This window comes from Cygnus atratus, chromosome 11, assembly GCF_013377495.2.
Source record: "Cygnus atratus isolate AKBS03 ecotype Queensland, Australia chromosome 11, CAtr_DNAZoo_HiC_assembly, whole genome shotgun sequence".
In the NCBI taxonomy this organism is placed as follows: Eukaryota; Metazoa; Chordata; class Aves; order Anseriformes; family Anatidae; genus Cygnus; species Cygnus atratus.
Genome location: NC_066372.1, coordinates 11,644,923 through 11,659,676, shown reverse-complemented (window position 1 = coordinate 11,659,676; position 14,754 = coordinate 11,644,923). Strand labels below are relative to the sequence as shown.

The 14,754-nt window shown below is 43.9% G+C and overlaps 1 protein-coding gene across 1 annotated transcript; it reads right to left on the bottom strand.

Annotated features, from left to right (window-relative positions):
- Positions 1–739: 739 nt before the first annotated feature.
- On the bottom strand, positions 740–14,538 carry WHAMM (WASP homolog associated with actin, golgi membranes and microtubules). The gene is made up of 10 exons (XM_035554599.2): positions 13,975–14,538; positions 11,713–11,886; positions 10,255–10,405; positions 9,552–9,721; positions 8,526–8,691; positions 7,375–7,559; positions 5,839–5,925; positions 5,659–5,754; positions 4,838–5,297; positions 740–2,069 (listed from the first exon to the last, which is right to left on the bottom strand). Exons 1-10 carry the CDS (start codon positions 14,524–14,526, stop codon positions 1,783–1,785), a joined length of 2,328 nt encoding a protein of 775 aa, XP_035410492.1. The 5' UTR covers positions 14,527–14,538; the 3' UTR covers positions 740–1,782.
- Between the last annotated feature and the right edge of the window lie 216 nt (positions 14,539–14,754).

Here is a 14,754-nt window from a genome sequence, read left to right as displayed (position 1 = left end):
ATACATCGTTCCATTTTGTTTTGTCCCTTTCTTCAGTTCACCCTTTCCACAACCACACCTCAAAACATGAAGCTCAAGAGCCTGTATCTCATGTAACCTTGAGGAAGAGCTCTCTATGTTCGCAATAAGTTTTTGCTCAGCTTCATCCTACTGAAGGATGAGATTTTGTCCTCAGTCCTGTTCTATGTGAGAAATTCAGCACATGGGATGCTGAATTCTGTGCCATAAAATACCCCTGCCCCTCCCCAGCTCAGTGAGGCCTCACACCCAGCTGAGCTTGGCCTTGGCACACGGTGGCCCTGTGCGCACCAGCTCCCCTCTGCAGGCGTCACATCAGAGGCGTCTCGTGCTGATAAAGCATGGGCCTGTGCTTCTGCTGCCACTTTTGTCTGCTTGGTTTGGTGTTAGTGGACAGAAAAAAAAATCTCACTCCCAAAAAAGCAGGTGACAAAATGGTAAAAAATGAATCCCCACCTGTTGCTCCTGTCACGAAAATTGCTGCATTTACTAATTAAATAGATCCATTTACAGTAAAACAGGGATAAGGCACCATATTTGCAAACTTGCTATTGATTTATATTTCATATTTCAGAAAACAAGGGCATTTACATATGCCATTAGCATAACAACATGGCTGCTGTACAGTTGACATTATCAAAATCCAGAGTACTGTAGTGCAAGTGAATTTTATGTCACAGCAGAATCTGAAAATGAGAGCACACTGAATCCACTTCTGTCAGGATATATTTTTATTAAGGGTCAGTATAAATTCCAAAAGAAATTGTGAATAATTTTTGTAACTAATTACCCAAAATAGAGTCTTTAAATGAAATGTGGTTGAATTTTTAAATAGTCAGGTTCCAGGCACAATACAAATAACTGTCATTTACAAGGCTATCAGGTAATTTAAATTCAGAGTAGCTATAAACATGTATTGACATTCTCAGTGGAGAAATGCAGCTCTGTTTTACAGGACTACATCCAAGACAATATTATATACAATATTTTGGCCTTCTCCCACACCAACAGGTTCATTGCAGCTGCAAATGTATGAAAAACACTTTGCATCTAGAAACACTACATTTAAGCTTCTGGCTAAAAATCAAACTTTTCAGTAATTACTACAGTAGTTTTTATCTCAAACTTGATAGTAATTAACCCATTCAACACTGCTAAGCTCCTTTGTAAGCACACATTTTACAACATGACCATGAGTGGAGTATCCAATGTAGTTATTTGAGTGAACTGTGTTAGACAAGCAACATTTTAAATAAATTTCTGGGCAAAAGAGGTAGGAATGAAAAATTCTGAATTATGCTAAGTGTTCTGGTCTGCCTTTACCATCACATGTTGTGTCATACTTTTATATGACAAAATAGATTTTCAGTTTCATTCCTGAAGAGTTTTGTGTAACCTACAATGTAGTAACAAGCTAAATAATGTATGTTTTACTCTAGTATTTTAGCTGTCTTCTGATGCGGTGAAAATCCTACATACTTGAGCCAGAAATATCAAATAATGCAAATGTATTTTGGAATATATCTCATGCAAAAGTAAGAATCTTGCAAGCATAATTTGGAGTATGATAACTCACGCAAAAATAAGAATCTGTAGTTCCTGTAGAAAACCATCAGGATCCTTTTACTCTACAGAAAATTTTGCACCATGAGAACACATACGCACACAATCACACTTCTTTCATTTTGAAAGATACATTCTTCTACAGTGTGCAAAATGAGACCAATACTCTGTTCCAGTCAGTAGTCTGTTACTTTAAATTGGTTAGCTGTCCCATTCTCCATTATTCTGATCATTGTTTTCCTCTTCTTCAGAATCAGCAGACATTTTCTTAATTCTCTGGATGGCTGCCTTAATGCTTCTCTCCAGATCATTAGAGGATCCGTTACTGACATCTTTCTCAGTATCTCGATTCACTTTTCTTAGTTTAACTCCCTGCCGTATGGCAGAGAGGATGCTGTCTTTCACAGAGGCATACGGATTTGACCGTTCCACTTTGCGAAGGTGAACTTCACCACGTTTTAGAGAAGCCAAAACCTCATCCATTGTACCTGCAACAGATAAGTGTAATGTTACCAGAAGAAAGATCAAAATAACCACGCTTAAGAGGTAAAGAACCCTACCGATGTGCTCAGGGTTACTCCTCTCATCTTTACTACAGAGAGGAAAAACAATGGTCCGTTCTGGCACAGACTCCTACAAGCTTCCGCAATGCCAAGCTCTGGAGCTGAAGAGTTGAACCTTTGTATTTTGAACTGAGAATCCAGCACCTCTTCAACATAATACAAGGTTGTGCACTAACGAAGAATCATATACAAAGGAGAATGCTTCTTTTTCGTCGTAAATTTATGGGCTTTCAAAAAAAATTACTGAACCAAAAAATCTCTTGTACTTTGTATTAGAAACAATCTACCATTCCTACTAGTTTGCTCAGATGCCTGCTGAGTCTGTCAACTGCATTTTTGCTCAGTCAAGAGAAAAATGAAAAGATCTGAGTAGAAGAGCTTCAAACTACACCACTGAAGTCAGTCAGTAGGAGCTAGATCAGGCCCTAAGCAGGCAGGCAGCTCTTTTTCTGTATGGACTTAAAAAATAATTCCTGTTTTACAACATGATTTAAATCTCAGGCTGTGTTTCTGAACTTCCTACCGTAAAGAACATCACATTAAGAAAGCTTCTACTTGGTCTCTTAATACATGGTGTAATTTGTGGTTTACTCCTTTTGTTGGATTCTTTGTTGCTAGCATCAGACTGTCAGACAGGGACGGCAGTTTCCCTGGACAGCAGTTGACCCCTACAGCCACAGGTCCAGACCATCTGTGCTTCACAGCTGAAAGTATTTTTGTCATGCGCAGTGCGCAGAGGGTTATGAGATTAACATCAAGCACTGAAAATGTTCTGCTGAATTCTGTGGTACCTTCAGAGTGATAGATATGCCAGAAAAGGATCAAACAAAGATGCGCAAAGTTGTCTTGAAAAGCCTTCCAGTAAGTTAAGTCTTAGACCTATTAATTGAATGGGCTGCACGGTAAAAGAGTAGTCAGACTAACAAGTAATAAGAGACACTGCCTTTGGGAAGTATGATAACACATTAGAGACTATTTTCAGCACCAGAATATGAACCTCTCCTGGCTTTTCATGTGCAAAGACAAGAGTAGCCAACATATAACACAATGTGTTCACAAAGCTGTTGCAGTATGTTCTTATGGCAATAATTTATCAATTACTATTACACCAATTAACATGCTGTTTTTCTTCATAAAATGTGTATGCAACTTATTGGATCTCTCCAATGAGCAAAAAAGTATTTTTCTTATCTAAAATTAATGAAACATCAATGCTAGGCTGTGAGTGGTAGTAAATATTAGCTACTATCAAGGCTGTTCCAGTAGCAGTCAGAATACTCTGGTGTACAACTCCTGTTGCTCATCAAAGGTTTTTATGAGCTTCTGTGGTACAGTAATCCCATGGACCTCTCAGCCTGAAGCTAACACACTGATCCACTGCATGCACAGTGGTTTGTCATGGTAACCTGACTGCATCTCAGCCCTTCAACTGCTTGTACTTCCTCACACCTTGGAAGAACTAAAAATGCTGAACTTTCCTCGTTGTTTCTGCCTGTGGTTTGCCTTTTAACTGAGGGGATACAAAGGCTGCTTAGATGTATTGTGAACAGTCTGAAAAGGAAAAGGAATGTACTACATTTAAAGACCTGCTTCAGTCTAGTATAAGCTCTACTGTGAAAAATGACAATAAAAAATTGCTACCTTCCAACTTAGATAATCTGCCTGACATAGTAAGAATATCCACTTGCTTTAGAGGCAAAAATAAGCCTGTTAGCAGGATGTAACCAGCGCAGCCTTGAGAGGCTGCTGAACTCTATTCTCATTCAAACTACTGCGTTTCAATTGCAGAGTTCAGCCTTCAATTATACCTGCAGGATCTTACTAACAAAGCAGAGGTGTAACAGAGCAGAATTTTTGCCCTAGGAATGCAAGTATGCCAAAGCTATCCATCTGCCTTTCAAATCCTGGCTGAATTCTGCATGAATTCTCTTAAGAAACCTTTATTTAGAAACAAAGCAAAGCATAAATGGACACAGGCTGTGCATACCTTAGAAATGCAAGCAGCCCAGCTGCTAGCTCTGTAGTACGGAAATCACAAACACTAAAGAATAGCCTTAGCACAACCACAGATTTACCCACAGTAGTCTTCTCACTGGACAGGTGATTAATCCACCATCAAAATGACACATTCATTTCAACTGCTGGAAAATTGTGGCAAGAGTAAGTCTGGTAATAAAGACTGCTTCTCATCAGCATGAGTAACATAAATCCCCTCTCTCCTTGGAATTTCCTCTGACACCTTTCTACCTACTACACCAGTGGGATCATGAGAAATACAGGTCTTGAATTAAGATCTCCTCAGAACTGGTAGTGCTGTCATTAAGCATGACTTAATCTAACTTGTAAGGCTGTACTTTACAGATGTCAGATTACAGCAGAAATTCAAGTTCAAACAGGGTAAAAGATTGACCAGAATGTCCAACTTGACAGCATTTCCCAAAAACACTGAGTGACACACTCCGGAAGTCAGGACCCTGGTGAAGCACATCAAACTGGATCAACAAATCAGTTACTCATCCAGGGTCCTGAGTAACAGTCAGTGTTATTGTATGTGGTCTCAATCAAAGCTTTCTCAGGGCTCCATTCTCTTGAGTGAGAGTGCACACTACTACTGGCCAGAAACAGAGGGAGGGAAAACTGAAAAATACAAACAATGAAAAATGAAGAACACCAGTCAATGTGAGCCTACTTACCTACGCAATTATTTATAGACCTCATGGATGAGTCATCCTGTTTGTGCAGTGCAGAGCTTTCTGCAGGGCCATCAGCTCTAAGGGGAAGTGGCTTGTCCTCTACTGGAGATCGTGTCTTTAAATGGAGAGGTAAGGGAGGAGGTGGGGGCGGAGGTGGTAGACATGGCGGTGGTGGAGGGGAGGATGGAGAGACCACCAACTCTTCATTGTCCTTTTGTTGCTTTGATTCACCAGCAGTAACAAGAATCTGGACAGGTGTATCTGCTGGGATATTCTCCTGTGGAGCTTCTGATGCTTTGGTTTCTACTATCAGCAAGCTCTTTGGCTGCTCTGGTGCTGGCCTTGTTCTTGATGAAGGTGGAGGGCACGGTACTGCAGCCCGTTGGGTGACACTTTGTGGCAACCCGTGACTGAGAGGTTGTGGACGAGATGTTTTCAGCACAACATGAGCTGGACACTTCTAAAAAAAACAAATTGTAAAGCAGAGTCACATCTCCATTGGCTTGGCCAAAACAGCATCCCCAAAGAGACAAAAAGCCACAGAGCACAAACCTGTACCACTCAAGGAGAACACTGAACACTGACCACATTTAAAAGAACATAAAGGTATTTCTTTCAAAGTCATTTCCTCATTTCTATTCTTTGCAGCAGGCTCTGCACCTGGAAACTACTTCCTTAGTGGACTGAATCCTCATTACAGGCAATCCTTTCAGGCTACCCAAACAGTGGTCTCCGATTTGGATCATGCTCACTTGTGAGCTATGGCTACTTTCTGATGTGTTCTGACACCATTTAGGACTACTGCAGTTTGTATTACTTACCTCCCTGAATGTCTTCAGCCTCTCCAGTGTTTTCTGACGTTCCTGGCTTATCCAAGCTTTTTTCTTTTTCTCCTCTTCTTTTTGCTTGTCTCTTTTCTGCATTAAAACACAAGTAAGTGAGCATTTACGTGTGAAAACAAGCAGCTGCCAGGTCCTCCAAGGCTGCTATTTAGTACTCACTATCTGTATGCTGTGATGCTGCAGGAAGCGTTTCTTGCTCTCTTCTGCCTGTTGCAGTCTCTGTCGATGGTTCGCTTCACATTGATCCTGGCAGAACAGCAAAATTCATGCAGTGCTTGGTCAGTTCACGTTCACCGTGTGCCATCTGTGCCACTAACTCCCATGCACAAGCCACTAACGATGACCAACGCCAAGTGCTTGGCTGTGCCATGAAGGATGGCTAAGCTCAACAGGTGGCAGATGTGAGACCCTGAAGGTGATTTACGCAGGACTCCTTCATGGCTAAAGCCAATGAGATTTTTTTTATCCTAACTAATGAGAGGGTTATTCATGCTCCAGATGGAGTATACGAAGATCTTAACAGATCCCTCTGTCTTACATTTAGACTAAAAAAAAAAAGGCAGCAACAAACTGAAGAAATTTCACCCAAGTACCACCTAGAGGAATGGGGCACTAAGACATGAGAAAGAAGGCAAGAAGGAAGTTAGAAGGGCACTGCACAAATACAGGGCTACTTTCCCTCTGTCCGTTATCTGCCATAGCTCCTACGTACGAAGGTGAGGGAAGCAAAGGTATGTGAAGCACAACAAATGCCTAACAGGGGTACGTTTTGTTAGTAACAAAGTGCCTCAGAGAAACTGCAGGCTTCAGGATTTTCTCCAGGAGTCGCTATTTGTCACTGTACAGAGGGGAATTATCCACATGGCTGTGTAAGCATTTGCAAATCATCTGGCATTCGGCTGTAGTGTTATGTAACCAACAGACAGCAATTAAGTGAATGAAAACAGAAGCAAAGGAAGTGTCTGCCAAGGAAGCAGTTGCAAGCAAGAGACAATGATCATTCACAAAGCATTTCCAGTGTCATTCCCATTTTGTCTGGGCTAGCAAGGGGCAAATGGCCAGACAGACTTGAGCTTAAACTCTGCTCTCTGCCTCAGCAAAACCGTGCAGGTATAAGGTAAGTCCAGCTCACTGGGAAGGTTCATGAGAGTCAACTGTGATCTCAACTTGTGTCTTCCTACTGTTCTGCTTCAAATAGGAAAAAAGGGAAAAAAAATGCCTTTTGCATAGAACTGAGAGGCTGGAGGGAGAATTGCAGTAGTCAGATCTCCCCTTCCCTCCCATTCAAAGGTAATGTAAGCATCACTGTGTGGGTTGTTCTGTCAGTGCAGCCTCCTTCATTGCAGGCCAGGTTTTCTCCTGTGCTGCAACTGCTTTGTGAAAGGCTGCCAGGGCAAAGCTCCAGCTGGCCACAGCAGGGCTCTGCATGAGGTTCAGCTCATAGGGGAACACCTCCTGGGTCACCCACGTAAGTCTGTGCTCTCAATATACTTGAGAGGCACTTGCACCACACAGTGGAGAGTAAAGTTGGCTTAAAATCACATTGCCCCTCTTTCTGTTTAGGAGGCCTTGGCACCACATCATGTATCATCTTGTACGCTCCACCCAAACCCTTGTTGATTCCTGTCCATCCCTCGTGAGTCAACACTCATGACATCAGCTACAGAAAATGCACATCTCCAGGACTGCATTTACTTTTTTGTTCCTGAGGTAGGCTCTCCTCGCACAGACAGTCCCACGCTTTGTCTCCAACTGCTTAATCTTCTGCCTCAGCATCGTCATTTCTGACAAGTTAGCGTAATGTTCCATTGTCTGTTCAATGACCTTGAGCTCCTCAGGATTTTCACATGTATCATAGTAAACAACTTCATCCTGTTTCTCTAGAAAGGCATTTGGCATTTTTTTAAAAACCCAAAAATTGCCACAGTTATTTAAACATTTAAAGAACTAATAACATTTTAAAAGCCACTGAAGGCAGTGAGTTAGTTATTAGAAAGTGTAATGCTCCAGAGCCGAGCTTGGTCCTTCAAAGTCTTACGCAAACACGTCATGTTACTCACAGGGGTGCTTCGCAGGATCAAATTTATGATGTTACCATTTGTTGTTATTTAGCTTCCTCTTTCAAATGTCTCTGTGCGTTAACTCCTACCCTCACTGACTGGAGTTTTCCTGGAAAACTCCAGACTGTTCTAATCAACACTGGGTGACTTATTTTATTATTTACCAGGTTTTAATTATGCAACAAGCAGGAGTGATGTTTACCTCAGGGCGTACACAGTAATAGAGAATTCATAGAGCAAGAATAAACATAAACAAGACCGATGCCTATTTTTGTCATAAATATGTTATGAACAGACACTTAAACGGAATATAAACAGCACTCAAGTAGCATCTAGCTATAATCACTTCTTTTTGTCATTACAGAAGTATTTTGCCATTTCTACAAGTGAAATTACAACAGATTTGTGAAGAAATCAGGACCCATTACAGCAGATCACAATTTCCACAGTTTCTATACAAAGATTCTGTAAATACATGATCAGTAAACATTTGCAATGGAAGTTACTCCACATGCCAAACCAGTGAGCGTATGCATTTATCACAGCTGCTGTCATGAAGATGAGCTATCAGTACAGCTTTCTTTTTGAAAACTTGTGTTATCAATTAAGTGTCAGAAGGCCAAATAACAGATGCTATAGCACCTATGTTTTCCAGTGATGCTTTCTACTAGTGAGACTTAAGTAAGAAAAAAATATATATTTTTTTAATATATTATACAAAGACAGAGCTGTCATACCACCACTCCTGTGTTTTGGATATGTCCTTAAGTATTTCTTTAGTCTTACCTTTGATCTGCCTCCTTAAAGCATCCAACTGTACAATGAGCAGCATCTCTTCATGTTTCAATACCTCAAGCTGTACATTATATAATTCTAGTTGGGTTTCATAATAATGTATTTCTAGCTCCTCCACCACAGTTAGATTCTCTTCTTTTTCATCAAGGTTCTCCATCTGTACAGCCCCAAATAGAAAATAAAAAGCATTAATAACAAAATAAGCACATGGGAAACAAGCATGAGTTAATCTACACAGATGCCCAAGTATCTGCGCAGAGCCTGGCCTAACTGGTAGCTGCTTAGGTGCTTTGGTAGGGAAATAACATAACATTAGAAAAGGATTGCAGCAGAACTCCAAGGAGCAGAGTCTCATTAGCCTAAAGTTGCAATTTTACCTGAAGTCTACCACAAAAGACTTCATTATAATCTGCACAAATAACGTTACTACTACTCTTGGAAAATAAAAATCAGGTATTTCTAGCAGCAGTTAGATAGCATCAAATAGGAAAGATCAGAAAATTAAAATTAAGTAAATATCTCAATTTTGAAGTGTCCACTGAAGATAATAGCTGCTCTTTATCTCCCTAGAACTAACAATTTTAAAGGTTAGTGCCATAAATGCTAACATGATACTTGAAATGTAATCGTTTATCTTAACCTTTCCTAAATGTCTTCATGTGTGCAGGAGCAATTTAAAAAAAACTGGAAACAAGCATTTTTTCATAACTTAAAACCATGCTGAAAACCATCTAGTTCAAGCTGTTTGCTTGTTAAATTAAAAATTTATTTTTTTCCCTAAACTGTGCAGAAACACTAGGTTATTATGGTTTTAATTTTGAAGTATTTACGCATATTTGGGTCAGCTCTGCAACCCTGTAAAATACTACGCATAGAATGCAGGTGCTTTGCTGAAAGAGGCCTTTCTCAGCTGTTTCATAGACAAGGAGTTTGAAAGTCTCTCCATGACCTCTTTGGTAGATTTTGATCAGTCTTTCACAAAACGTTGACAGAAAGGGAGGCTTTGCAGGGTCTTACATTTTTCTGAATGGCAGCTCTCTTCTGTTTCACGCATAGTTCTCTTGCCCTCAGATGCTGAAGGGTTTCTTTAGCTAACATACATTTCAGGTTTTCTAGTCGTGGCAAAGCTGATGCCCAGGTGGCTTTACCAAATCTTTCCTGATCTTGTTCCATCTGTTTCTGCATTGCTGCACATTAAAACATTGAAATAAGATGAGAGAAATGCAGTAAACTAATAACACTAGCACATTTCTACTAGAGCTGCTATAGTAAAAGTGCTGATACTGCTAAACAATTTCTGAATCTCCTTTAGAAATTACAAGAATAAAAGATTGAATTTATGATTTTGTATATGTAAGCAAAATGTTTCATTGTAGCACAGATATGCCGTAAGAGTTACACAGTGATCTACTCAGTTAACACACTGAAATCCTTGATGCTTGTACACCAAGGGTTAAAAGCATGCGTGTTTTTTGTTTAGAGATTTGCAGCTGTTAAGTCTCAGTCCTTGATAATGTTTGTGTGAAAGCAAAATGCAAGGTGTAAATCAAATTGGTTAAATGATGTAAATCTTAGGTGAATAAAATGTTTCTTTATTAAACTGGACACTCACCCTAACATCAGGGATCTGCCAAGGGAGACTAGTAAAGGTGCTAAGAGGAGCTACCAGTACCCTAGATCAAGTATTTAGGAAACCTTTTGTGTAAATCATTCTGATTACCTGCCAGAGCCTTTACAGTTTCCTTGAAGTAGTTCACAGTTATATCCTGAATAGAGCACACAGCATTCTCAGCTCGCTTAGTCCATTCTTCAGCATCTTTCTGCAAAGCTGCTACTCTTTTAGGCCCCAAATTATCATACTGCAAAGATTTCTGCAAGGAGACAGAATTCTCAGTTATCAGCTGGTTACCATAGTGGTGCAGCCCACATTATGCTGCGCTGACAGACAATTCGAGCAAGGCACAGCTCAGTGGCAAACATGACCTTCTCCTCACCTGCCACAAAGTGAATCACTGCTCATGCTTGTGCATCACCCTGTTCCTCATTCTCTGGTTAACTCAGAACCTTTGCTCCCTAATCATGACTTTAACATTCACTTTCGATTAGTGAATTGGGTTATTTAAGAAAAATACTTCTTAAAATATTTTTAAACTACCATCTTAAAAATCACGACCAACAGAAGTGTTTTAGTTGTTACTAAAAGTAACCCAGAAACACTCTTCTACGTGCAATGTTCTCTTCTATTTTTCCCCCACGTGTTGACAGCACTTTGCACTGTCAGGTTTCTCCAGCTTGGCAGACTTTCACATGGGAACAGGGATAAAGAAAAGAAACATAAGAGTATTTTCAAGTCCAAAGAGAGCACATGGGTACAAGCCTAGTATTCAAATCCTTCTTTTTTAAAAAAATCTAGATTTCATGAGCCTAAGCACCCCTTTGAATTATTTATATAGAAGCCAACTTTGTGTTTCATCCATTCCGATTTTCATTTTACAGCATACTTACAACAGTTCAGCTCTTTTCTGGAACATTAACAGCTCATTTAAATTTGAACAGACCATTTAAGGAAAAATCAAAATAGTAGATGGCACTCTTTTCCAGGGATATCATAACTTTCAGTATGTGTTTCCAGTTTAAGATGCACATAAAATTAAATTAACAAAGTGGTAAGTCTGAGTCTGTACTTCTAATAGGCTGTAGCAGCAATCGAGAACTGCTTTGGGTGGTAAGGTCTCCCCTGCCTTCTGTTCTACTCCACAGCTGAGGTAACGTGGTGTCCCAGCACTGGGGGGATGGCATTCTCAATGTCACAAACTAATCCCACTGAACGAAGGCTACTTATATCTCTGTAAATTCAGCTCACCAAAGAATAACCCACAGACAGGTGGGGAAGTTTTCCTTTAAAGTCCTCAAAACGTAGGGAAGGGGAACGCTGGTGGAATATGGTTGCATTTCTATTCAAGCCAATACCACAGACTCTGAGATCTCCTGAGAGTGGTTCTACCCTAACTCTGAATTTCCCTGTCATGTTTGGTGGATTTGCAGAAGCGGGGTGGGGTGGAAAAAGTAGGTGAAGACAAAACTAGAGAATTTTAAGTAATTTGAGCCTAAACTGCTCCAAGAGCAGCCGATGCCCTGCTATGTAACTTGGCCTTTCACTTGATAAGGGCAGACCCACCAGGATTTCCAGTTTGTACAGTGTCGCCAGTTCTCGCATATCTCTGAAGGGCTGCAGCAAATACTGGTAGAACTGCGTCGCCATGGTTACCAAATCCTGATAAGCTTCGTCTTCTTCTTCATAAACCTTCATCAAAGCCACCATCGTGTCAGCACTTTTATGCTGCTGGAGAACCTAGGGGGATAAAAGGTAAATAAGAGTTGGCTGGTTTGCCAACTGTGTGTTGTGCTGGTTTGCCAACTGGTGTGTGCTGACTGCCGACGAGCTTCGGTGGAAAGAACCTGCCGTTTATCTCTGGATGGAATAGGCAAGGCTTCCCAGCAAGCCAGGCAGTCAGTAGCCACCCCCAGCAGGAAATATCATTAACACCACACTCCTAAGGGCACTAATTGCTGCATATTGCATTAGGAGACTGCAAGGAACATCAGGCACGTCAGGAATTCCAGTAGCTGCGTGCAGGTGACTTGGTCACTGCTTTTTGGAAACATGAGTGGTAAATGGGAATTCTGAGGACTGGAAGGACAAGGAAAGTATTCTTAAACTAGTTTTTGCATCTCTTCCACAATTACTGGATGCCTGCTAATGAGTTTCTGGATCCCAAATTTCATATTTGGCAATGGAAACACCAGACTGTCATCTAAAAATAACAATTCAGAACCAGATTCCTACTCCTGATATAACCTGCAGTTAAGTTCCTTTATCATTTGCACAATTTGTGATAGCTTTCCCTAATCTCAGTCCTAGCAACACTACTTTGTAACCTGTAATTCTTCCAGTGAATGACTCTCTTTCTGACACATCAGTCCCCATCTGAGATCTTTATCTGCTCCTTTGACAAAAACGAAGTTGGGAGCTTCCCCTCAATTACTTGTGCTTATTGGCACCAATCAAAACTTCAAAAACCCTTCTTTGACAGCAGCTGCCAGAGGCCATGGCGCACTACACACCAGGACATGGTGAGCCAGCTGGAGGAGCACAGCTGAGCTCTGCTGAGGAACACAGACCTTCCTGAAAGGACACTGCTTGCTCTATGGCTCCTTACGGGAAGGGAACAGGGGGTGTTTGGTGCTACAAGTGGGGGAAAAAAGACTCAGAAACATGGGCTTGATTGTGCCTCAACTGAAAAGCACTAGTATTAAACTATCACCTTTGCTCTTGCCCACTGGGTCTGGGTAAGAAAGATCACAGCAGCAAGAGTCCCAGCTGCAGAGCAACCTTCCCAGGGAAGGTCTGTGGAAGTAAGCCCAAGGGCACTGCCTGCCCATCCCCTCCCCAGGCCCAGTGCATTGGAATGAAAGGATACGAACTGCAGCATTTCTGATAATCCCAGAAGTCCTGTGGCCCCTTACACATTTCCAGGAGCCCATGGTAGCTCACAGCCCCAGGGCTCACCTGTAGCAGTTTACCAAACACACACAGCATCAACACCTAACAGAAACACAGTGGTTCACTTTCTGGTTCCCCTAGTCCAGCAAACAGTGAGGGTCATGCTGCTCCTGGAGGATGTTTATAGTGCACAAAGGGAAATTATTTGTGAAATGCACAAGTCACCTCCTGGGAAAGGAGGAGCTTATGGCACCAAAAGGAGAAAGGGCTAACAATTAGTTCATACAACCGTCAGGCCAGACTTTGGCACTTAAGAACTCTGATCACAAAACACCTATCTGGCATAGGGCAGCAGCTCAGCTTGGTTTTACTGAAGAACTTGACCAAGAAGCCCCCAGTGAAAGGCATCACTGCAAAGAGGCTGACACCTTCATAAAGAGGTTAGAGAGCTATGGCACGGCTGTACTTTCACTTCTGGTTGTCATTCCACTCAGTGCACAACACCGCTGGATATTTTTAGCAACGTGTTCTTGTTGGAGCACTTGCAGCTTAAGCAAGCCCCCAATGTCTTTCACTCACTGCCGGCTGAGCTGGGTTATTCCCCACTTAATAAAGCCGGGCTTGCACAGAGTGAGGACGCTGTACTTGAGAGCACCGCCTTAGTGGTTCCTGGGCACCCGAACCGTTTGTGTAAGCACTCAGCCGAGCGCTGGGCAGGCCCAGGAGCAGGACGACATTACAGACACCCCTTTGCTCCCTCCCACCACCCCATCGTGAGCTGGAGCACCCAAGGCTCCTGCAGCTGAGCACCATGCCCGACCCCAAGGCTCCACCACCGGGGTACGAGCACCGGCGAGCCCCGCTCGGGGCCACCCCGTGCCGGGAAGCGGCGGCCCCGCTGTCCCAATCCCCTTCCCACCCCCGTGGGGCCCGTACCCGCCGCAGGGCCTCCTTGGCCCGGGCCAGGTGCCCTCGCAGGGCCCTCCCGCGGAGCTCGCGGAGGCTCTCGAAGTACTCCTCGTCGCGGGGCCGCTCGGCGGAGAAGAGGGCGTCCAGCAGCACGCCGCCGCCGCACAGCTCCAGGGCCCAGCCCAGGTAGCGCTCCAGCGCCCGGCACAGCTCCTGCGCCTCCGCCTCGCCCGGCGCCGGGGCGCCGCCGGGGAACAGCACGGCCCAGAGCCCGCCGGCGGAGCGGGGCAGGGCGGGGAAGGCGGGCTCCAGGCGCGGGCACACGGCCGCCAGCTGCCGGTGGACGCCGCGCAGGGCCGGCGCCGAGAAGAGCCCGGCCCAGCTCCGCGGGGCTTCCTCCTCCTCCTCCGCCGCCGCCGCCGCCACCCCCGCCCGGCCGTGGCAGGTGACGGCGAACGCGTCCTCCGCGGCGTTCCAGCCCACCAGGAAGCGGAGCCGCGGCGCCGGCTGCGGCGGGGCGAAGGCGGTGTCGCGCACGGCCACCCAGCCCTCCAGGCTGTCCGCCCCGGGCTCCGCCATGGCGCCGCGGGGCCGCCCGGAACCCGGCCCCGGCCGCCTTAACCAGGGGCGGAGCACAGCGCGCCGCTCCCATTGGCGGGGCGCCGCGAGGGGGCGGGGACTAACGGGGTGGGTGGGGGCTACGGGGAGGGTGGGCGGGGACTCCGCGGGGTGGGTGGGGCTTCCGGGGGGTGGGCGGGGCGAGCGGCACCTCACGAAGCGGAGTGGAAATAAATAAATAATGGCGGG